The sequence below is a fragment of the Desmodus rotundus genome, chromosome 8, assembly GCF_022682495.2.
Source record: "Desmodus rotundus isolate HL8 chromosome 8, HLdesRot8A.1, whole genome shotgun sequence".
In the NCBI taxonomy this organism is placed as follows: domain Eukaryota; kingdom Metazoa; phylum Chordata; class Mammalia; order Chiroptera; family Phyllostomidae; genus Desmodus; species Desmodus rotundus.
Window position 1 is genome coordinate 96004308 of NC_071394.1, and position 23964 is coordinate 96028271.

Sequence of the window (23964 nt, forward strand, 5' to 3'; positions counted from 1 at the left end):
TAAGATATCCCGTAGTTGCAATGGCAGTAGTATCACAGGTATCCCATGTCTTTTTATGCTGCTCATGGTTCGGCCAAGCCCCCCACCCTCCATCGCTGATGTAAAGAGTATCCTAGCAACAGAGGGAGGCAGCAGACCCTGCCGAGAGTGGTAGAGCCCTCATTTTAATTCCTGTCCTGGATGTGCTCCTCCTGGTTGCCCAACTGTGGGAAAACAGGTCCTAAGTTTTCCCTAAAAAGTATCTTCTCATTAATTTGGGGTATGACTTATAAGAGGCAGATATGATAGATTAAATATTGTCAAAGTAGTGTATCTAATTTTCTCAGAAATGGCTACAGTATTTTGAGTACTGAGATGTTTTAATTTGAAATGATATTTTGGTTTTGCCTTATGATTATTTATTGGGTTGGCCAAAAAGTCCATTTAGTTTTCTTTGTAAAATAAAAGACACTTTTCATTTTTACCAGTAACTTGATTGACTTGGATATATTGAGTAATTCAGCTGTCTCCCACAATTGGCTTCTAGTGGGTAGAAGCCAGGGGCGCTGCTTAACATCATCCAAAGCATAAGACAGCCCCATAACAAAGAACTATTTGGCCAAAATGTACCAAGAAACTTTGTAAACCACTTGTATTTGGCTAAATAGTACCAATCACTTTTCACATGTTCGATCAGTCACCACACCTTCTCCATACACTGAACAAATCTTTTTTTTTTTTGCATTACAATTTTTTTTACCTTTCTTGAAATAATAAAGCATAGTACACTGAAAATGTTGCATATATTCTTCCATCTTCAATATTAAAATGGCTACACAAAAATACACCAATTTTGATCAGTTTTTTAAAAAATGTATACTGATATGACAGCTGTCACAGTGCAGTCTAACAAAATTGTTTCAAATTAAGTTAAAGATAACTAAGTCCTACTAGAGCCATCGTACAGAAAAAACTAAATGAACTTTTGGCCAACCCCAACCCAATATAACAAGAGAAAGCTTAGACTGGAGTTATGAATTACAATACTAGACTGTTCTTGTCAAGTTTCTTGTGCCATGTGTTAGGGAAGCACTTTTTATTTAATGTAAGAATAGTAAGAAAATATGACTTAGTAGAAAGTCCGAGCTTTACCTGAAAAAGAATTTTGAAGTCTTAACCTCTTTATGAACTCAAATTTATTATATCAGTTTTAATTTTTCATGACATTAAAAATAGGACCACACCTGAGACCTGAGTTAAAATGAGAAGGGACATTTGTTTTCTGGCTTCTTTCTGTGAATGATGCCCCAGCCAAATTGTCACCCAAGTAGCTTTCGAGGATAATTGCTCCCAAGGTTTTCCATTGGTCATCCTACCCCGTCTTTTCTTCTCACAAGAAAAGATTGTGTAAACAAAATCAACACCTTCTAGGTTCCATCATTATATTAAGCAATATTATTTTTAAAAGAAACAAAAGTCAAAAGGTAAAAAGCTCCCAAGGAAAGAAAAAATAGAGGTATTGATAGAAATCTAAAAGTTGGAGAATGGCCAAAGAACACAGTGCTCAATTGGAAACAAACAAAATTTCTCCCATTAGTCCTGTACATCTTAACTCTTAAGTCAAGGAGTTTTGGTTCTTTCAGAGACTTATGTAAGGCAGACACTGGAGCGGATGCTGGAAGGGTGGGTTGTGGCTGGGTGAATTCCCTGTGAAGAATTGAGACTTTATTGTGAATTTAGGGGATTCAGTGAGAAAGGACTGAGATCCTGAGGTGTGAGGAGCATAAGAGAGTGGCTGCACCCCATTGTCAGCCTTCCTCCAAGAAAGCCATGTTTCCATTAAGGTGAAGAGGTAGCAAGAGTGTTGTACAAAGTAACTGATGTTTTTAAGAGGATTTGCAACAGTAGAATAGAGCTGAATTTCCCTGACCACTGAGGGAAGGAGATACTGAGGGTCAGGTAAGTGTGGGACACACAAAGCCAAATCAGATAAAGTGGTTCCTGTACTGTAGGCTTCCAGAGGCTTAGATGGTGGTAAGGAGTGGAGAGGGAATGTAGAAATGGGTCTACAGGGATTTGCCAGGTTCATTAGCCACAGGGTCCTTATCTTCTCAGAGCATCATGCAGGGCACACACTGAGAACTGTTAGAATTGGAGTCATAGAGGCACTCAGAGCAGAGGTTAAAAGAGATAAGTCAAGGAAGAGGAAAGTGAATGGATAAGGATGAGCTTAAAGGGGAGGGCGGCTTAACAGAGGGACAGTCCTCTTGGACTGTGATCTGCCCACAGGTAGATAGATATACACAATGATGGAGTTGAGTGGCTGAGCAGAGGGACACGATGAAGATGAGGAACAGAAGGGACCTACTGTTCATATCCCATTGGGAACGTCATCAGAAGTTGTACTGCCATCATAGCAGCCTGTTAGGAGAACCTTTCACAGGGTTATACCAATCCCAAATATGACTGTCTTTATTCAAGCAACTTCCAGTAACTGCAGAAATCAAAGCAACTTGGGCTAGACTTAAAGGCTATTTCAGAAGCCCCTCTACAGGAACACTGTACTTGGTCTGCTGGCCTCTAAACGAGATTCCTAGTAGCCATGGAAGATGGGGAGGTAACTGAGGCAAGTAGATGCAAATTCAGGCCTAACAACCTCTTCGAGAAAGAGGTGAGCCAAAAGCTTATCAGTGTATGAGCCATCTTGCTATGACTTATTTGTTTTTATTTGTTCCTTCATTAAACTTATTGTTTTATTTGCTTTAAGATTGTCCCAAAGCAGTTGGATGGGAAAAGAACCAGAAAGGAGGCATGGGACCGAGGATGGTGAACCTCAGTGAATGCATGGACCCTAAAAGGTATATTTGGGAAGATGTTTTCTCCAATGGAGCTTTTGCACAGTTTAGCCCAGGGGTGCTATGCACATGAATAATGAGTAGTATTGCGTTCTTTGCCGCATAACTCTTCATTTAACCTTGGTTGTTTGGGTTGTGGATATTTATGATGGATATCCTGAAGGGCCCACAGTTTATCAGTTCATCTAGAGTCTAGACCTTAGACCTTCTAAATTTTGTTCTTGCTTCAAGCTCAGACTCTCAGATCTTACCATGTTTTAGTCCTTTATTCATTGCCCTTTAATTTTGTCCTAGTAGCCTGCATTGAAGGACATTATAAAAAATATTTCATGGAAACCAATATTGTATTTAAGGGAGAATATAAGTGTACCCTTTATTGCGGGACATGGAAGAAATTTCTCTGTCTTCAGTATTAGGAAAAACTTTCCTCTTAAGCCAGTAGCTGGTGTGCTTTTATTTATGGACACAGTGCTTCCTAGCACCAGTCATACTTCTCTTTTCATCCGGCCCCTAGGAGCTCAGTATCAAATACGTGGCCTGTCACTAACAATTGCAGAGGGGTTCAATGGCATTCTGCACAGCAACCTTTTTCCTCCCTACTCACCCTCAAGCTTAATCTTATTTTCCTTTGATCCTAATTTCCTTAGTATTTGTTTTTTCTTTTCTCATACAGCTACTTTCTATCCAAAAAAGACAAGATTGGGGCATAAATGAGTGATTGACTGAATAAATAAATAATTCTCTCATTTTCTAGGTTAGCTGAGTCATCAGTGGATCTAAATCTCAAATTGATGTGTTGGAGATTGGTGCCTACTTTGGACTTAGACAAAGTTGTGTCTGCCAAATGTCTGCTGCTTGGAGCTGGCACCTTGGGTTGTAATGTGGCTAGGACACTGATGGTAAGTTTGTGGGGGCCCAGTGGGAAGCTGTGGCTTCTCTTCCCATTGTACTATATCTGATTGCCTTCCATCTCCCAGATGCCTCTTCTCCTCTCCCCCGCCTTCCTTTTTTCCCTCTCTCTCCTTTCCTTTTTTCTTTTTTCAATATATTTTTATTCATAAAAGGAGTACATGCTTTTATTATAAGGTGGAAACACAAAGTCTCCCTCCATCCCCATCCCAAGTCACATTTCCCAGAATTAAGTAGACTTTATAGATTACCATGCAGTATATCTGCCCCTTAGGTCTTCATAGGCATTTACAAATAGACATTTATCATGTTTGCTGTTATGTATTTATAGTTGTGAAATTGGATCATAGTATACTGTCTATAACATATTTTTATTTTTAACTTAATGTAAAGATAATATTGTGTCTATGTATTCCATATTATATATATATATAATATTTTACTGTAAAAGTGTGTCCTCAGTTTATTTTATCAGTGTCACATATTTTTTTAGAGGTATTGATGACATGAACATTTTTACATTTATATCTTTACATATTCATAGGATTATTTCTTTTGGGGCAAAGTCCTAGAAGTAGAATTGCTTGGTAGTAGAACTGCTATGATATATATTTTTTTCTTCTTCCCAAACTAAATTATCTTCCAAAAACATACTAGTCTGTGCCCCTAGAAACATGAGGAACAGAATGTTTTATTTGCATTTCTTTAGTTAGTGAGGGTGAGTCTTAAATTTTATTTCTTTTTTTGTAAAGTTTATATCTTCTATTCATGTCCTTTAGGTTGTGTAAGGTTTTTCTTTTTTATTGATTTGGAGTTCTTGTTATTATGAATATTAACTTTTTTCTCTTATATGAATCAAATAAGTTTTCTCAACTTATTTAAAGTATATTTAAGCCATATCAAAGTTTTTAAATTTTTTGTGATTAATTAGTTTTTTTCTTTCTGATTTACAGCCCTCTTGTGTAAAAGTTATAAAATAAAACAGGAAAGATATTCATTTTCCTACCACTTTTTCACTTACTTCCTTTCAGTGTTGTGTTTAATAGATATTTTATTTTATTTTTGATTTAGTCTTTATTATATTTTTCCCATTACCATCTAGTCCCTTTATATGCCCATTCCCCCAGCAATCACCACACTGTTGTCCATGCTCATGAGTCCTTTTACGTTTTTGCTCACCCCCTGCACTCCTCACCTCCCCCGACTCCCACTCGCTGTCATCCTGCTCTCCACCTATGAGTCTGTCCCCATTTTCCTTGTTAATTCAGTTTGCTCATTAGATTCCACATTATGAATGAATTCATATGGTGTTTGTCTTTCTCTGACTGGCTTATTTCACATAGCATAATGTTCTTCAGGCCCACCCATACTGTCACAAAGGGTAAAACTTTCTTCTTTCTTACAGCCGAGTAGTATCCATTGTGTAAATGTCCCATAGTTGTTTTATCCACTCGTCTACTGATGGACACTTGGGCTGCTTCCATGTCTTGGTGATTGTAAATGAAGCTGCAATGAACACAGGGGTGCTTATGTTCTTTTAAATTAGTGTTTTGGGTTCCTTCAGATATATTCCCAGAAGTGGGATTGCTGGATCAAAAGACAGATGTATTTTTAATTTTTTGAGGTATCTGCAAACTGCTTTCCACAGTAGCTGCTCCAATCTGCATTCCCACCAACAATGCAAAAGGGTTCCCCTTTCTCCACATCCTCACCAGCACTTGTTTTTTGATTTATTGATGATAGGCCATTCTGACAGGTGTGAGATGGTATCTCATTGTGGTTTTAATTTGCATTTCTCTGATGATAAGTGACACTGAGCATCTTCTCATATGTCTGTTGGCCATCTGTATGTCCTCTTTAGAGAAGTGTATATTCAGGTCCTTTGCCCATTTTTCAATTGGGTTGGTTTTTTGGTGTTGAGATTTGTAAATTCTCTATAAATTTTGGATATTAACCCCTTAGCATATGTATTGGTGAATATATTCTCCCATTCTGTGGGTTGTCTTCTTATTTTGTTGATGATTTCCTTTGTTGTGCAAAAACTTTTTAGTTTGATGTAGTCCCATTTGTTTATTTGTTCTTTTGTTTCCCTTGCCTGGGGAGATATATCCAGTCAAAATTGCTACGAGCAATGTCTGAGATTTTGCTGCCTATGTTTTCTTCTAGTATTTTTATGGTTTCGGGTCTAATATTTAAGCCTTTGATACATTTAGAATTTATTCTTGTGTGTGGTGTAAGAAGGTGGTCTAATTCCATTTTTCTGCACATATCCATCCAATTTTCCCAACACCATTTTTTTCTTTTTTTTATTGTTGTTTAAGTACAGTTGTCTCCATTTCCCCCCCACCGCTCCCCCACTTAACCCATGCCCACCTCCCACCCTTGATTCTACCCCCCCCCTTTGGCTTTGTCCATCTGTCCTTTATATGTGTTCCCTGATGACTCTTCCTCCTTTTCCCCCTATTACCCCTCCCACCTCCCCTCTGGTTACTATCAGTTTGTTCTTTATTCCAATGTCTCTGGTTATATTTTGCCTGCTTGTTTGTTTTGTTGATTAGGTTTCACTTAAAGGTGAGATCATATGGTATTTGTCTTTCATGGCCTGACTTGTTTTACTTAAATAATGCTCTCCAAATCCATCCATGCTGTTGTGAAGGGTAGGAGCTCCTTATTTCTTTCTGTTGTGTAGTATTCCATTGTGTAAATGTACCATGGTTTTTTTTTTATTGTTGTTCAAGTACAGTTTTCTGCCTTTTTCCCCCAGCCCTCCCCACCACCCTCCCCCATTTCCACCCCCCCTTTGTTATTGTCCATATGTCCTTTATAATTGTTCCTATAAGTCCTTCCCCATTTTTCCCCATTATCCCCTTCCCTCTCCCCTCTGATTACTGTCAGCCTGTTCTCACTTTCAGTGTCTTTGGCTATACTTTGCTTGCTTGTTCGTTTTGTTGATTTCAGTGTCTTTGGCTATACTTTTCTTGCTTGTAGGTTCCTGTTAATGGTGAGATCATATGATATTTGTCTTTCATGGCCTGGCTTATTTCACTTAGCATAATGCTCTCCAGTTCCATCCATGCTGTCGCAAAGGGTAGGAGCTCCTTTTTTCTTTCTGTTGTGTAGAATTCCATTGTGTACCATGGGATTTTGATCCACTCACTTACTGATGGGCACTTAGGTTACTTCCAACACTTGGCTATTGTAAATTGTGCTGCTATTAACATTGGGGTGCATAGGTTCTTTTGAATTGATGTTTCAGGCTTCTTAGGATATAATTCCAGCAGTGGAATTGCTAGTTCCATTTTTAGTTTTTTGAGGGAATTCCATACTATTTTCCACAGTGGCTGCACCAGTCTGCATTCCCACCAACAGTGCGCTAACGTTCCCTTTTCTCCACAACCTCGCCAGCACTTCTTGTTTGTTGGATCATTAAAGATAACCATTCTAGGGCCAACACAATTTATTGAGTAAATTGTCTTTAGCCCTTTGTATGTGCTTGCTTCCTTTTTTGAATATTAATTTACTGTAAAGGTGTGGGTTTACTTCTGGGCTTTCTATTCTGTTCCATTGATCTCTGTGTCTGTTTTTATGCCAGTACCAGGCTGTTTCAATTACTCTGGCCTTATAGTATAGTTTGATATTTGGTAGCATGATTCCTCTAACTTTGTTCTTCTTTCTCAGGATCTCTGTTGCTACATGGGGTCTTTTGTGGTTCCATATAAGTTTTTGAAATATTTGTTCTAGTTCTTTGAAATATGTCATTGGAATCTTGATAGAAATTTCATTGAATCTGTAGATCAGTTTGGCTAGTATGGCCATGTCAATGAAGCTAATTCATTCTATTCATGACCATGGGAGGTGCTTCCACTTATTTGTATCTTCTTCCATTTCTTTCTTTAGTGTCTTATAATTTTCCAAGTATAGGTTTATTCCTAACCATCCTTGGTTAGGTTTATTCCTAGGTATTTTATTCTTTTTGTAGCAATTGTGAATGGGGTTGTTTTCTTAATTTCCCTTTCTGTTAGTTTATTATTGGCATATAAAATGCAAGTGATTGCTGGATATTAATTTTGTATCTTGCTACTTAGTTGAATTCATTTATCAGTTCTAGTAGTTTCTTGGTAGAATCTTTGGGGTTCTCTATGTACAGTATCATGTCATTTGCAAATACAGTTTTACTGCTTCCTTTCCAATTTTGATGCCATTTATTTCTTACCTGATTGCTGTGGCTAGGACTTCCAGTACTTTGTTGAATAAAAGATGTGAAAGCGGACATCCCTGTCTTGTTCCCAATCTTAAGGGGAACGTTTGTAGTTTTTGCCCATTGAGTATGATACTGACAGTGGTTTGTCATATATGACTTTTATTATGTTCAGGTATGTTCCCTCTATTCCCACTTGGCTGAGAGTTTTGATAATAAATGGGTGCTGGATTTGATCAAGTGGTTTTTATCCTTCATTTTGTTTATGTGATGAATTACATTAATAATTTGCCAATGTTGTATCAACCTTGCAACCCTGGAATAAATCCCACTTGATCATGTTATATATTATTTTTGTTCATTGTTGTATTCAGTTTGCTAATATTTTGTTAAGGATTTTAGCGTCTATGTTCATCAGGGATATTGGCCTATAAATTTCTTTCTTTGCAATATTTTTATCTGGTTTTGGAATTAGGATAATGCTAGCCTGGTAAAATGAGTTTTGGAGCATTCCCTCCTCTTGAATTTTATAAAACAGTTTGAGAAGGAAGGGTGTTTTTCTTGGAATGTTTGGTAAAATTCACCTGTGCAGCCACCCATTCCAGGGCTTTTGTGTGTTGGGAGTTTTTTGTTTACTGCTTCAATTTCACTAGGTGTAATCCATCTATTCAGATTCTCGGATTCTTCCTGTTTTAGATTTGGAAGATTATATTATTCTTGGAATTTATCCATTTTGTTCAGGTTGTCCAGGTTGTTGATATATAGTTGTTCATAGTATTTTCTTACAATCCATTGTATTTCTTCCATGTTAGTTATTTTCTTTTCACTTATGATTTTATTTACTTGGGTCCTTTCTCTTTTTTCCTTGATGGGTCTAGTTAAAGGTTTGTCAATCTTGTTTATCTTTTCGAAGAACCAGCTCTTGTTTTCATTGATCTTTTGTATCATTTTTTGGACTCTATTTTGTTTATTTCTGCTCTGATCTTTATTATTTCCTTCCTTCTACTCACTTTGGACTTTGTTGTTCTTTTTCAAGTTCCTTTAAGTGCGGAGTTATACTTTATTTGAGCTTTTTCTTGTTTTTTGAGAAAGGCCTGTAATGCTATGAATTTCTCTCTTAGGATTGCTTTCCCAGTGTCCCACAGATTTTGGGTTGTTGAGTCTTCATTTTCAGCATTTCATGGTGTCTTTTGATTTCTTCCTTGATCTTGTTATTGACCCATTCATTGTTTAATAACATGTTATTAGGCTTCCATGTCTTTGCATGTTTTTCAGTGTTCTTGTGTGTTTTTTTTTTATAGTTTCATAGCATTGTGGTCAGAGAAGATGCTTGATATGATTTTAACCTTCTTAAATTTATTGAGACTTGTTTCATGTCCTAACATGTGGTCTCTCCCAGAAAATGTTCCATGTGCACTTGAAAAGTATGTATATTCTACAACTTTGGGATGAAATGCTCAGAAGGTACCAATTAAATCCATCTGATCTAGTGTGTCATTTAAGGACTCTGTCTCCTTTTTGATTTTCTGCCTGGAACATCTATCCATTGAAGTCAATGGGTGTTAAAACTTCTGACTATGATTGTATTTCTGTCGATCTCTCCCTATATGTCCATCAAGATTTGCTTCACATATGTAGGTGCTCCAGTGTTGGGTGCATAAATGTTTGTGAGGGTTATATCCTCCTGTTGGATTGATCCCTTTATCATTATGTAGTGTCCTTCTTTGTCTCTTATTATAGCCTTGGTTTTAAAGTCTACTTTGCTGGATATAAGTACTGCTACTTTTCCATTTGCATGAAATATCTTTTTCCATCGCATTACTTTAAACTAATCAGGCCTTAAAGTGATTGGTTTTAATGTAATCAAGCTGTGCTCAGCAGCCCAGCTAAAGCTCCACAGGGTGGGGCTGTTGCTGTCCCTCAGGCTGATGCCTCTCAGACTGGAGTCCTCTGCCTAAGAAAAATGGCTTCTGCAGCATGGGGAATGACTCAACACAAGGATCCTGGTGGCTGTTCCATCAGTTCTCTCCCCAGAGCCACCAACCCCAGACTCTCCTCAAGCATCTCTAGTCCACTTTGTCTTCCCTCTGCTGGAGCCCAGAGTAAGTGGTTGCAAACGAGAATTTGTGTGTTAGCCTTTTAAGAGCCACAATGTGTCTCCAGCCATCTCTCTGGCAAACAGAAACCCTGCTGCTTTTCACAGCTGTATATTATCTGGGTTCCTTTTTGGCTCTGATGCTTTATGCTAGGGATCCCAGTTTGGGTTCTAGATCCCACACTTCTCAGGGATAACCCTCAGGCCACTGAAATATCCCTCCAGAGCATCAGCTACCACCCATGTGAGCCCAGGCAGCCCTCTTGCGTCTCCTCTGCACTCCCTACCAGTCTCATCGTAGTGAAGTGGTTTCTTCTATCTGTCCTTGGTTATAAGGCTTCTTTCCAGCTAGTGTTCAGTTGGTTATTCAGGATGATCTCTCTACAGTTTAGTTGTAATTCCAGATTGGTATGGGGAAGAGGTTAATGTAGCTTCTACGTACTCCTCCACCATCTTGGGTCTCTTGTTTAATATGTATTTTAAAATCTCATGTGATATATAATAATGTCCTTTACTTTCATTAATTAACATTGTAAAACTTTCCCATGTCATTAAAAAGGATGTCTATTAGGACTGTTGAATGGCTTTAGAATATGCCTTCTTGTACGATGAACATAATTTACTGAGACATTCCCCTAATATTAAGCATTAACATTGGTTCCGATATTTTTATGTAAGTGTAAATTTTTACAAATTTTTATGTAACTATAAATTATGTTGCAAAGAACACCTTTGTAATATCATCTCTGTCAATGTTTCAGATTATTTCCTGGGATAGATTGCTGGAAGTAGGTCAAAAGTGTGAACATTTTAAAGACTCTAGAAATATTACCAAATTGCTTTCCAGAAAAATTACCCCAATTTACATTCTCAACCAGTAAAACAGGTTTTTCACTACCACATCCTTACCAGCATTGAGTATTGTAATTTTCTTTAATCTTTGCAGATTAACCATTTAAACTGTGTAGCATTCCAGGAAGCCAAAAGTTAAGTGTGAAAGTTTACGTGCATGTGACTAACCTGTGTCGTGTTTGTAATTTATCTAGCTTCCTTCCCACTGCCCAGCATGTTCCCACACTGCCTTCCTTGCTATCCACTCAGCTTGCTTTAAGGAATGCAAAAATACTTCAGAAATAAATATCCCTAAGCTAAGCACAAGTGACTTCTGGGTTTTCCATACCTTTCTTCCCTGTCCATAGTAGATCACTTAGCTGGGTGAATAGGCCAAAGAGTTACCTGTGGACATCCAAACAAACAGCCAATCTAAACTATGCTTTTGAAAGAATGGATTCTGGCCTGTCTTTCTCAACCCCAGAAACAAATCTAGGGTCTTCATTGATAGTCCCCCTAGAATCATTAGTCTAATTGAGGCCCCTAATAGAAGTATATTGAAATGAGAGAGAGAAGAATCTTAGATTTATAGTTAATCATGGCAGAGCTTCTCTTAGATAATTATGCTTATTTATATCTACTGAAATACACACACCCCACCTCATTCTCCGAAAAGTAGGCATCTTCATTTGATTGCAACTCTGCAGATCTCATTTCTTCCCCATAGTTAACTAGAGACCTTAGTGAGTTACTTTTCTTTTCTGGGCTTTAGTTTCCATATCTGTAAAACCAAGTAATTGGACTATGGATTTTAGAGACCCTACCCAACTTTAAAGTTATGTGATTCTATAAGACTTTATAGGAGATGTAACTGAAGTGCATGAAATCATGAAAACTATTTCTGAGAATATAGAATCATCCCCTACATTCCAGATAATTATGCTTTTGCCTCTTGGAGAAGTAATACAAAATCTTTTACAGTGTTAGTGGGAAATGTACGTCATTTTTCCCAAGAGTTAATTTAGGCTTTAAGTGAGTCCAAAGATGAGCTGTTATTTATACTTAATTTTTCCTCAAGGGACAGCAAGGACATTTGGGGCTGTTGCTAATTCTTTAAGACAGCAACATAGACAGTTGTTATGAGCCTCACCTCCAAATCTTTCTCTGGTGCTATTGTCAAAAGTAATGAATTATTTGTTAGAGCCACTCTGACATTTCTTAATTCCATTACTACAGGAAACCAGGCACTGGACATATAATTATTTTGTCTTTTAAAGGAAGTTGATATTCTATTTATTTATCAAAAACTTAATTTGCACAATTTAATTTCTGAAGTTCCCTATATTTTGAGGTTCCTAAGCTGCTCCAAAGAAAACTCCTTTTAGGGATTTCAGGAAAGACACCCTGTGAATGTTCACCAGAAACACACAATGATGTCTTGTTTTCATGCAGGGGTGGGGCGTCAGACACATTACATTTGTGGACAATGCCAAGATCTCCTACTCCAATCCTGTGAGGCAGCCCCTCTACGAATTTGAAGATTGCCTAACAGGTGGCAAGCCCAAGGCCGTGGCTGCAGCAGACCGGCTCCAGAGGATATTTCCCGGAGTGGTATGTTGATGCTGTTTGGTAAAGTCAGAGGTTGTCTCCTATATCTTTAACATTTAAGTTTTGAGGAATGAGGCCCTATGGTATTGGTGAAAGACAGTCAGACAGTTATCCCTTGCCACCAGGCTCTCATCATGTGGCTGAGCTTCTGTTTCCTCATCTTGGAGATGGGGATTAAAACACAAAACAAAACTTCATGCATTATTGTAAAAATGAAATGAAGAGTGTATGAAAAATATTTTGTAGGTTATCTGACATGAAGTTAGAAGGTGGAAGTGTAAAAGCGTTGGTGAAAACTTTCCACACCTATATCTCTTCAAGTCTTAGCTCGATAGTGGTGCTGTGCAATGGTCTCCCTCTCCGTCACCAAAGTTAAATCACAGGCCCACACCCGGAGTCAATGGGGGCGGTCAGTACACTTTGCCTTCCTTGTAAGAGGTCCTGCAAAGTCATGACAAAGGGCGTGGACATATAATTCTATTAGAGGGAGGTACATAGTCTAGAAGAATAATCCAGTCTGTCACCAAAGAGTGTTATGGACTCCCCTTAGGGTCCATCCAGACAGACCTGGCTTTGAATCTGAGCTCTGCCACTTATTTGTGGCCTGAAATATTGGCTTGCCCAAACCCTAGCTATTGTCTGTGAGGCAATTCAGTCCCCTCTATTAATCTGTTGTTATTCTATTACTCATTCATCAAAATATTTAAGGCCTACTATGTACTCAGGACTGGGGAACAAGACAAAGTGTCCTCTTCCTTATTTGGAGCTTATAGTCTAGTGGGGGAGACAGTCATTAACAACTAATTTCACAAAATATTATAATTGTAATAAGTACATGGAGCAAGAGCTCGGTTGCCATGAGAATGTTTAACAGGAAGGCCTGACCAAGACTAGATTTCCTTGAGGAAAGTAAGTCTTACAGGATGAGAGGAGTTAGCTAGACTGAGGATGACAGAGCTGTCTGCCAAGGGTGGCATGGTGCTTCTGTGTAACTGAAGGAAAACCAGGGTGGCTGAAGTATAAAGGTCAAGGAAGACAGACAAGAGGCTGGGGTGAAATCAAGGGCCAGATAATGGGCCTTAGAGATCAAGTTCAGCTTTTTTTGAAAACATCAGCCTGCCAAGATCAAGCCTCTTCCTCAGCACTTACATCATGTTATTCTGTTTTCTCTATTGGATTATTAAGACCTGGAGTCAGGTCCATTTTTTATCCTTCATATCTATTAAGTAATAATAAATAACATATAGAACCTACCAAAGTAGTGTAGTTTTTTTCATTCAACGTATTCATTACCTTCCTTACACTAGGCCATGGCCAAAAGGCTAGTCCTAAGTGAACAAGATGTGAAAAGAACTGCTCCACTACAAATACCATGCCTAATTTGGGGCTGAACTAATTGAATAAGAAAACGCCTGACCTTTAATAAGTCACATAACTATTTGAAGTTACCATTTTTTTAAAGACAAGGCAATGAAATGTAGCATTACAAAGCCACACTAAAGGCTTTAAAACCCAACCCAGAACATCTGCTTCCAACCCTGATGAGTAACTGATATTGGACTAGCTCTTCTAACATAAAAATTATGCACCTGGAATATATAAAATGACTCTAAAGACAATGAACAATAGGCAATGAAAGACCGGGATCCTAGACAGAAGGGAAAGAATGAATGTTTGTCCCAATTTATTTCATGAAGGCATTTTCTGGCCCATGCCAGAGCCCATGGGATATTCTTGGTCTTGATGAGCTGAGGAAACTGAAGTCAGAGTTCAGAGCAGCTAAGGTGGCTGGAATTTGCAGAGTATCAAGACATGGGAGAGCTTTGCAGAGAAGGAGGTCCAGAAAACTGTCTAGGCAGTACCTTGAGTCTTTGAATAACAAGTCCTACGTGCTCAGGCCACGAGATTCCTGAGCTCCGACAAGGCTGGGGAACTTTGGAGTCCCACCTGTCCAGCAGGAAGAGATCTCATTGAATACTCTGAGCCCTTAGGTGACACCCCAGTAAGGCCATGGAATTAAACATAAAAGCTAAAACTGCAAAGCCTCTAAGAGTAAGCAGCTTAGTGATCTTGTGATAGACAAAGATTTCTTGGGACCCAGTAAATACTGATCGTAAGTGGAAAAATGTAAAACTTGGACTTTATCAAAATTTAAAACTTCTACTTCTCAAAAGAAATCATTAAGAGAATGAAAAGGCCGGCCAAAACAGAAAATACTCATAGTATGTGTATTTGGCAAACATCTTTATCCAGAATACATAAACAACTCTTACCACTCAATGATTTGAAGACAAACTTTTTTTAAGGGGCAAAAGAGATGGACAGGCACTTATTTCATAGTGAGGATCTACAAATGGTCAGTGAACACCTGAAAATGCTCAACATTCATAGTCATTAAGGAAATAGGAATTGAAACCACAAAGATATGTCACTGCCCACCCACTAGAATGGATAAAATTAAAAAGACCGACAATGCTAAGTGTTATCAGACTGTGGAGGAACCAGAACTCTCATTGTTTGCTGGTAAAACAAGCCTTTTGGAAATCAGTCTGACAGTTTCTCATGAAACTAAACATACACCTACCTAGTGACCCCAAAATTCCACTTTTATATATTTAAGAAAAATGAAAATATATATACATGGGTGGGCAAAAATGTGTACAATTGTGAGTTGTATTATTATTTATTAATTATTGTATTATTTATTTGTATTGTCTGCCTTTTCCATATGAACAACTGTAAACCCATTTTTGCCTATCCCTGTGTACTAAGTTACTTACACCAGAATGTCTACAGTAGCTTTATTCATTATAGCCAAAATTTAGAAGTAACCCAAATAGCTATCAATAAGAAAGTAAATAAACAAATTGAAGTATATTCATACAACAAAAAGGACTGTACTATTGATACTTACCAATGAAGATGAGCCTCAGAAATGTCATGCTTAGTGACAGAAGCCAAACATAAACAAGATACACTGTGGGATGCCATTTATATGAGGTTCTAGATTAGGCAAACCCAACCCAGGGCTTAAAAAGTCAGAATAATGCATAACTGTGTGTATTACAGCATTATTTACCGTATTCGAGCTATGGAAACAACTTAAGTGTCTGCTGATAGATGAATGGTTAAAGAAGATGTGGTGCATATATACAATGGAGTATTACTCTGCCTTTGAAAGGGATTAAATCTTGCCATTTGTGACAACATGGACGGACCTAGAGCAGAGGTTGCGAACACAAGGCCTGTGGGCCGAATCCGGCCCTCCACCTTGTTTTATCTGGCCCAGCACCTTGTTTCTACCCAGTGGCAGCGCTGAGCTCCTTGCCCCTAGTTAAGGAGTAGTTACATTCCTACAGTCCTAAAATTACATTCGGCCCTTTGAAGGCAACCGTGAGGCTGATATGGCCCCCAGTGTAAATGAGTTTGACACCACTGACCTAGAGGGTGTTATGCTAAATAAGTCAGGCAAAGAAAGACAAGTACCACATGATTTCACTTATATGTGGAATCTAAAAAACAAAATAAATGAACAAGCGAAACAGAAACAAACTCATAGATACAGAGAACAAACTGATGGTGGCCAGATAGGAGATGGTTTGGGGGAAGGGGTAAAAAAGGTGAAAGGACTAAGAAGTACCAATTGGCAGTGTAAATAGTCACAGGGATGTAGAGTACAGCATAGGGAATATAATCAATAATCTTGTAATGATGATGTTGGTGCCAGATGGGTACGTGACTTACCGGGTTGATCACTTCGTAAGGTATATAAATGTCTAATCACTATGTTGTTCACCTGAAGCTAATTTAATGTTTTATGTTATCTGTAAGTGAAAAATAATTTTAAAACATGTCAGAACATCAGGGATGGGGAGTAGCGAGGACTGACTGAGAAGGGGCGCAAGGACACATTCTGGGGTGATGGAAATAGGCTGGGTCTTGGCAGGTGCAGTACAGCGGTTCATCTGCAGTTTGCCAAAACACGTTGAACCTTAAACTTGAGATCTATGCATTTCACCCTTTCTATAAATTATACCTCACCCCAGCTACACAATTGAATGATCTGGGGAGTTTTAGAAGTACTGGTAGCTGGCCTCACTCTCAGGGATTCCAATTTAAATGGTCTACGGAAAAGCCTGGCATTAGGAATTTATAAAACTCTCTGAGTGGTTCTAGTGTACAGCCAAGGTGGAAACCAACTATGTTGGAACTTGCTGAATTCCAGCCTCAGATGTGTAACATAAATGATGGGCTAAGGACTACAGACGCTTATTGGCTGAAATTTTAGCAAGCAGAGAATTATTTAGGTTAGCAAAGTGAATGCGCATGAAGATCTGTATTATTCAATAGGTCAGAATTGGTGCTGAGTAATTATGCTTTAATCTTGATGTCATTAAAATACCTAAATAATAACTGTTTGGATCAAGTTACTACCATTTAAAATGCTTTGCCAGTTGTAATGAGGCAGTGTGTTATTATTATTATATATTTTTTATTATTATGGTGGTGGTTGCTTTTCTTATTGTTTCTTATAGCACCCTCTTGGTAAACGGTAGATGCACCATACTTAATCGATGAATGAATGAATCCTGAGAGTTGGCTTTGTGGTGTTCTCATTGTTAAAATGGACTTGTTTTGAACTTCTATTCTTTCTGAAGTCCTTTCTGTCTGGCATCCTTTCCTAATTTGCTTGCAACTTTTTGTTTTCATTCTTTTAGAAATGTTGCTGTTATCACTATTATCCCTTTCTTGAATTCAGAATTTAAGGTTAGGAGAAAATAGCTATACTGTACAAAATAGATTTTCCTTTGTAACAAGACTTATTCGCCCTGCCCCCTGAGCTATTTTTACAGTAGGTGAGGGGTCTTGGCAAAGGAATGAAAAAGCTGATGTTTTCATGTATTTCCCTGTGGCCAGCTCTGTGCAGGGGATCAAGGGTGCGGTTTGTGATTCTAGAACACTTTTTTTTCTGTGGAAAGTTAATGTCCCAGGCTTCATTGGCACCCATATGTGATTCCCTATTAATCTGCCAAGACACTCTGGGCCAGAAGGAGCAAATGGTAAATTACAGAGCTGTTCTAAAGCCCCTGTGAAAAACCTGGATCCCTGCACTTGGAAAACCCAGGTTGCCAGGCAGCTTCTACTTTTGGGCAGGGAATGAGACTTCACTTCAGTACCGCACTCTGCTATCCCCACCTCACCCTCACTGTCCACCTACCTCCCCAACAAATATCTACATACTCCTAAGTAGATTTTATGGCGGAAAGTTAGAAATAGAGTCTTTGGTTTTGAGGGGTTTATTTTTTTAATGTTTATAACCCTAAGAAGATTAAGGTAAGACTAATGTTCATTCTAATTGTAAGTGAATTTATTAAATCAAATGATTTTTGTTACAACGTCCCATTTGGAGATGTTATACACTAAGGAAATGGATGTCAGGGCAAGTTGGGGACAATCAGGAGAGACAGCTCGGCTGGACAGAGGGGATTTGTGCAGGCAGAGGGCATTTTGATGAAGTTTCTTGGCCTCAGATTGTAGGAAAGAGCCAAAGATAAACAGTTTTCTCCAGGGTTCTTGCCTCAGGTGGGAAGTGCCCCCTACCCACTTTGAAACTTGTGTCTATATTTCTCTGTTTGCTGCTTTATCCAGACTTAAGGACCCTGGAGTGACAGGCCAAAGAGGTCTAGGATACAGAGTTAAAGAAGGTGCAGGACATGGGTAGCAAAAGGAAAAAGTAGCATAATGATGCATGGAGAAATTTCTGGTTGCAAGTGACCATACATACGTAGTTATGGGGGGACATGGGCTCTATGATACCACCTGTACCTCTGCTTTGGACATCCATATATCTTGGTGTTTCCCTAGAATGCCAGAGGGTTCAACATGAGCATCCCCATGCCTGGCCACCCAGTGAACTTCTCCAGCGTCACCCTGGAGCAAGCCCGCAAGGATGTGGAGCAACTGGAGCAGCTCATTGAAAGCCATGATGTTGTCTTTCTGTTGATGGACACCAGGGAGAGCAGGTGGCTTCCTGCCGTCATTGCTGCAAGCAAGAGAAAGGTAGAGTGTGTGGATCCTGGGGCTTTTGTCTCTGGTTATAATTTAATGTGCCATTGCCCTACAGGGAGAAGTGTCTCCAGCCCACCCTCCCTCCAAAAAAGACATGTGCTTTGTGTGTCCTAGTGACACAGTGCAAAAGGGCTTCCCCTCCAGATTATCTGCCTCACAACCATCATCCAACAAAATAGTTATCCTTTACTGTTTAATTTTCATAGCCTTTGGAGGTACTCTGTACTAGAAGGAGTATTCACACTAAAATGTAACCTCCAAGAGGGCAAAGATTTTGTCTTATTCACTACTATTTGGTCAGTGACACCTTCAACAGCAACAGTACTGATGTTTAAATTAATCATGGTATACACGAGGTCTGTCCAGAAAAAGTCCAGCCATTAATATAATGAGAACAGTTTGTGCAACATCAATGTAACCTGGCAGCCAAGGAGAGAGGACTGGAATGTGCATGTGTGAACAATGACGATTTCACTGTACTAGTCAGTGGGGGCAGTTGACACCATTGAGCGAGCATGTGCACTGTGGCCATCACCTTCGAAGTGACTGAGTGAGTAGAGCAACGAATCTGCATCAAATTTCGCATTGAGCATGAACATTCCCCCAAGGAAACTAATTGGATGATTCAGAAGGCTGCAGCTATGGGCAACTGGTGATTGGCCGCTTCATCAAGACAACGTACCCACTCATGCATCACATCTGGTGTAGTTTTTTGGCAAAACAACCCAGGTGATTTAGTACCCACTACTGCCCAGATTTGGTGCTCTGTGACTTTTAGCTTTTCCCAAAACTAAAATCACCTTTGAAAGGGAAGAGATTTCAGACCATCAATGGGATTCAGGAAAACACAATGGGGCAGCTGATGGTGATTGGAATAACTGTGTGAGGTCCCAAGGTGCCCACTTTGAAGGGGACTGAGGTATCATTGTCCTGTGTACAATGTTTCTTATATCTTCTCCAATGAATGTCTCTATTATTCAAATTGCATGGGTGGATACTTTCTGGACAGACCTCGTGCATGTGATGGAGTAATATGCAGCCATTCATAACAATGTTTTCAATGAATTTTAATCACTTGGAAAATACCACGTTATGTTAAATAAGCAGGGTAAAATATATCCTATATATTATAAACATATAGGTATATATACAAATGTATATATTTATACATTTATAAATATATATATAAACATTCATATCTATGTCTGTCACAGGGGGAGCAAGCAAAAAGTGGAGAAAGGGATGGGGAGGAATAGCAGATAAAAGGAAAAAATAATAGGAAGAAATACCCCAAATTATTAATAGTAATTGTTTGAGCTATAAGATTGTGAGTGACTTGTTTTCTTTTCTGGTATGGTTTTTCTTCATTTTTCTAACTTTCTATATAACCAAAAATTTGGGAGAATAAGCCAAATTACAACTAAGAGAAGTTCTTGTAGTATAAATTTTTAAAAACTGTTCTTAAAAATGTATGAGAAGGGTGAATTAATTGTGTAGTATGTGAATTATATCTCAATAAAGCTGTTACCAGAAAACTCTATGTAGAGAGGACATAATGGTGGAAAGAATGGGCTTGAGAAATATCAAAATGCGGTTTTATACCCCTACCTCTTACCAGCTAAGTGACCTTGAACAACTTATAGAGGTAACCTCTCTGACTTTCAATATCCTCATCTTTCAATAGGAAATGTTTCTTAGGAGTTTTAAGTGAAACTAGAAGAGATACTTTATTTTAATCACTTGTCAAGTCTTTTGCACTTAATAAGCCCCCAGTATCATATAGCTTTCACCAACATTATCATCTCGTATCTAATTACACTTATATTCAAATACTTATAAAATAAAATTTATGAGTTGACCAAATATGAGCGATGGCTTAAAATATGTGTCTCTTAATTCTTTTCTTTTATTTCTTGAAACCCATAGCTGGTCATCAATGCTGCCTTGGGCTTTGACACATTTGTTGTCATGAGACATGGCCTAAAGAAACCTAAGCACCATGGGGCTGGGGACTTGTGTCCCAGCCACCCTGTGGCACCTGCTGACCTGGGCTCGTCGCTTTTTGCCAATATCCCTGGCTACAAACTTGGCTGCTATTTCTGCAATGACGTGGTGGCCCCAGGAGATGTAAGTGAATTTCTTTGTGGTTCCAAATATTTCCTACGGCTTTCTTGCCCACGAGGGCAGAGAGACTTGGCTTCTCCTTGATGACTATTTAATTATTGTCTTTTAATGAAGAGAAGAATTCTTCAGTTTGGGGGGTGGCATTATCCCATTGTGAGCCTTGATTGGCACCATCAACCGTGTATAGCCGTTCCCTGTTCATCAACAGAAATGCAACAACAAACCATTTTTGCACAAAGCACAGCAAGGAAACTGCAGGGTGGACTGGTCCCTGGCAGCGCTCAGCACTGTCTCCTGTGTGTCTCTTACTGAAGAGAGCATTAAATGGGGAGTAAGACCCAGATTCCAGTCCAGGCTTGGGCCCTGCCTCATGGGGTAATTTCAAATAAGTCTCTTCGACCATCTGTGCATCTGCAGAATGGGGCTGGGGCCCATAAACTGATCAGATTTAGCGGGTAAAAATAGAGGATTCCTTGTTAACTTCGAATTGCAGGTAAATAATGAATGATATTTTAGTATAAGTATGCCCCATGTAATATTCAAGATCTACTCATACTAAAAAGATATTCATTGTTTATTTAAAATTCAAATTTAACTGGGCATCCTGTATTTTATCTGCTAAACCCACAGGGGAAGGAAGAATACTTTCCCTGACTACTCCCAGTGCAAGGTGGGTCAGACGTGAAAGTGCTCTGAACAGCAAGCACCACACGGTTCCACTGTAAGATACTGCAGCATTCATGCCACCACGCCAGGCAGAGCCTGTAGGAATGGTCTTTTATTGGAACAGACAATCACTTCTAGTGGAAAACAGCAGAGGTGTTTTCTGTACTCTCCCCTCCATTTTCCGCTTTTTAAAAAAACATGTTTCTTAATAACTCATACCTGTGTTGGATGACAGGCTTTTATGTTCTCCCAGTATAAAGAAAAAAAAGATAAACATTCTCTTATGCAAAGAAGAATGGCTTATACCACCAAGGATCTCCCTCATGGTGCTATAATACATAGCTGGTCCTGTTATTTCATTATTAACAACTAATAGAATTAAGGGTCTATTGCATAAAGTCACTTATGTTCATAGGGTAAAAATTTCAGTCAAAATTATCCCCTATAACCCCTTTTAATTTGCCCAGAGTTAGAATATGAGAATTTCTTTGGTTGAACTATGTTTGGAGCCGTGTTGTAACAAAAACACTTACGTGTGATTAAGCCCAGGATCACACCTAGGATGACAAGATGCCCACACTGTGAGAGGTGCACAGGAACTGAGGACTGCTCCCATCTCATGGGCCCTCTGCATCATTAGTGCAATTAAAATGGCAGGACAGAATCATTTGTGCTAATCAAACCATTATTCTTCTCTGTGTCTCTGTCTCTCGACAACCAAGCACAGGAGAGTTGAACTGAGTCAACTAAAAAGGCACACGATGCAGTTCCACATATGAAAGAGCTAAGCCCCGGATCTTTAATTTGTTCATAATTGCTACTACTTTTTAGCAGAATACCTAATTTAGTTACCTAAATTATATGTTTTATTTTTCTTGGAACTTGCAAGAAATGGTATTATTTGAGGCTGAATGTTCTTTGCCAGTAGTGAGCATCTGGTTATGCTGTATAGCTTTATCATAGAGGAGTTTCGTGCTTCGTACAGCTAGGGTTGAGTGGGATCGACCTTTGAGCACACGTCAATGATTGTCTCTCTCTAGTCAACCAAAGACCGGACCTTGGACCAGCAGTGCACTGTGAGTCGTCCAGGACTGGCCATGATTGCAGGAGCCCTGGCAGTGGAATTGATGGTTTCTGTTTTGCAGCATCCAGAAGGGTGAGTTTGCTGTATAGAGGTGGATATTTAAACAAAGAAAGCTTTTGTGCCTCCTTTGTCCTTTTCTCAGCCTCACTCTTCTAAGAATTGTGTTGCTCTTTCTGTCCTAAAAAAAATAAGACTAAAAAACCTGGTCTGATTCTTTGGCCTAGAAGAACTCGTCATGTAATCTTTGGGGCTACCTCTCTGCATCATCCTTTTGGAATTGGACTCTCCTAGTTCAACTTGGTGACGGATGATACAGAAGAATAAAAATTTTAATAGGGGTCTTAGGACCTTCATGCTCTTATTCTGTTAGTAAGTTTTACCTCCTTAGCCCTGAACATGTATAAGGCAACACCTGAATCACATATGATAGAAACTGCATTTGGCTGCATGTTACAGAAATCCATCTTCAGTGACTAAGCCAAGCAGGGCTTTATTTTTCTTATGCAGCAAGAAGCTCAGAGGCGGGCAGTCCAGGGCTGGTGCCAAGGTTCCGTTATGCCATCAGGGACTTGAGTTCTTTCCTGTCATTCACTCAGCCACTCTTAGCTTTCTTCCATATGCTTGTCACCTCGTGGTCAAGAGATGACTGCTCTACTTCCAACATTGTTTCTGTGTTACTGTTAAGAAGAAAGGAATAAACAAAAGATAACAGCTGTGTTCAGCTGAGGCTTGCCTATCTTTTAAAGAGCTTTGCTGGAAGACTTACCCATTCATTCTAACTTCGGTATCACATGACCTTTCACTCTTAGCTCTAAGGAAGACTGACAGATGAAGTTGCTCTGCTGGGTGTATTGCCTCTCTGAATAAAACTGATAAGATAGAAGTGGAGAATGTCTGCCTAATTATTTTTTTTTAATTATATATATTTTAAGCTCCAGGAGATATTATTATTGTTATATAGTTGGTATTCATTTAGTTTTACTAATGTTTTCCTTTGTTACTTTTCATTTCTTTCTCCATCTTCAAGCTTCCAGCTTCCGGTATTTTCCTTCTGACTGAAGAACACCTTTTATCATTTCCTTTGGAAATGCTAGTGACAAATATATTTGTTTTTGTTTGTCTGAAAATGTCTGTTTTATCTTTAAGTTTGAAATGTATTTTTGCTGTGTATAGAATTCTAGACTGGAGGTACTTTTCTTTCAACATGTTTAAACCATGGTCGTATTGTCTCTGAACTGCCTTTGTCTTCCTTGGGGAATTAGGTGTTTGTTTCATTGCTGCTCCTTTGATGCACTTTGTTTTTCTTCTTCATCCCCTCCCCCAGTTGCTTTTAAGATTTTCTTACTGTTATTGAATTTCAGAAGTTGGACTATGCTATACCCACTGTATTTATTCTGATTGTGTTTTCTATTGCTTCTTGTATCCATGCTTTGATTTTTTCATCTGTGTGGATAATTATCAGCCATTATCTATTAAAATATTTTTCTGCTCCTTTCCTTTTGAGTCTAATTGCATATCAATTACAATCAACCAATTCTCTTCCGTA

The 23964-nt window shown here is 38.8% G+C and overlaps 1 protein-coding gene across 3 annotated transcripts in view; it reads left to right on the forward strand.

The window, feature by feature from the left end:
• Nucleotides 1-23964, forward strand: part of ATG7 (autophagy related 7) — a 269209-nt gene that overhangs the window by 69617 nt on the left and 175628 nt on the right. For all 3 annotated transcript variants that reach the window (XM_071222289.1, XM_053929529.2, XM_071222290.1), the window contains 6 exons: nucleotides 2747-2837; nucleotides 3589-3733; nucleotides 12320-12478; nucleotides 18341-18535; nucleotides 20471-20671; nucleotides 22375-22490. In XM_071222289.1, the coding sequence (XP_071078390.1) occupies nucleotides 2747-2837; nucleotides 3589-3733; nucleotides 12320-12478; nucleotides 18341-18535; nucleotides 20471-20671; nucleotides 22375-22490 (907 nt within the window). The remainder of the gene's footprint in view (nucleotides 1-2746; nucleotides 2838-3588; nucleotides 3734-12319; nucleotides 12479-18340; nucleotides 18536-20470; nucleotides 20672-22374; nucleotides 22491-23964) is intronic.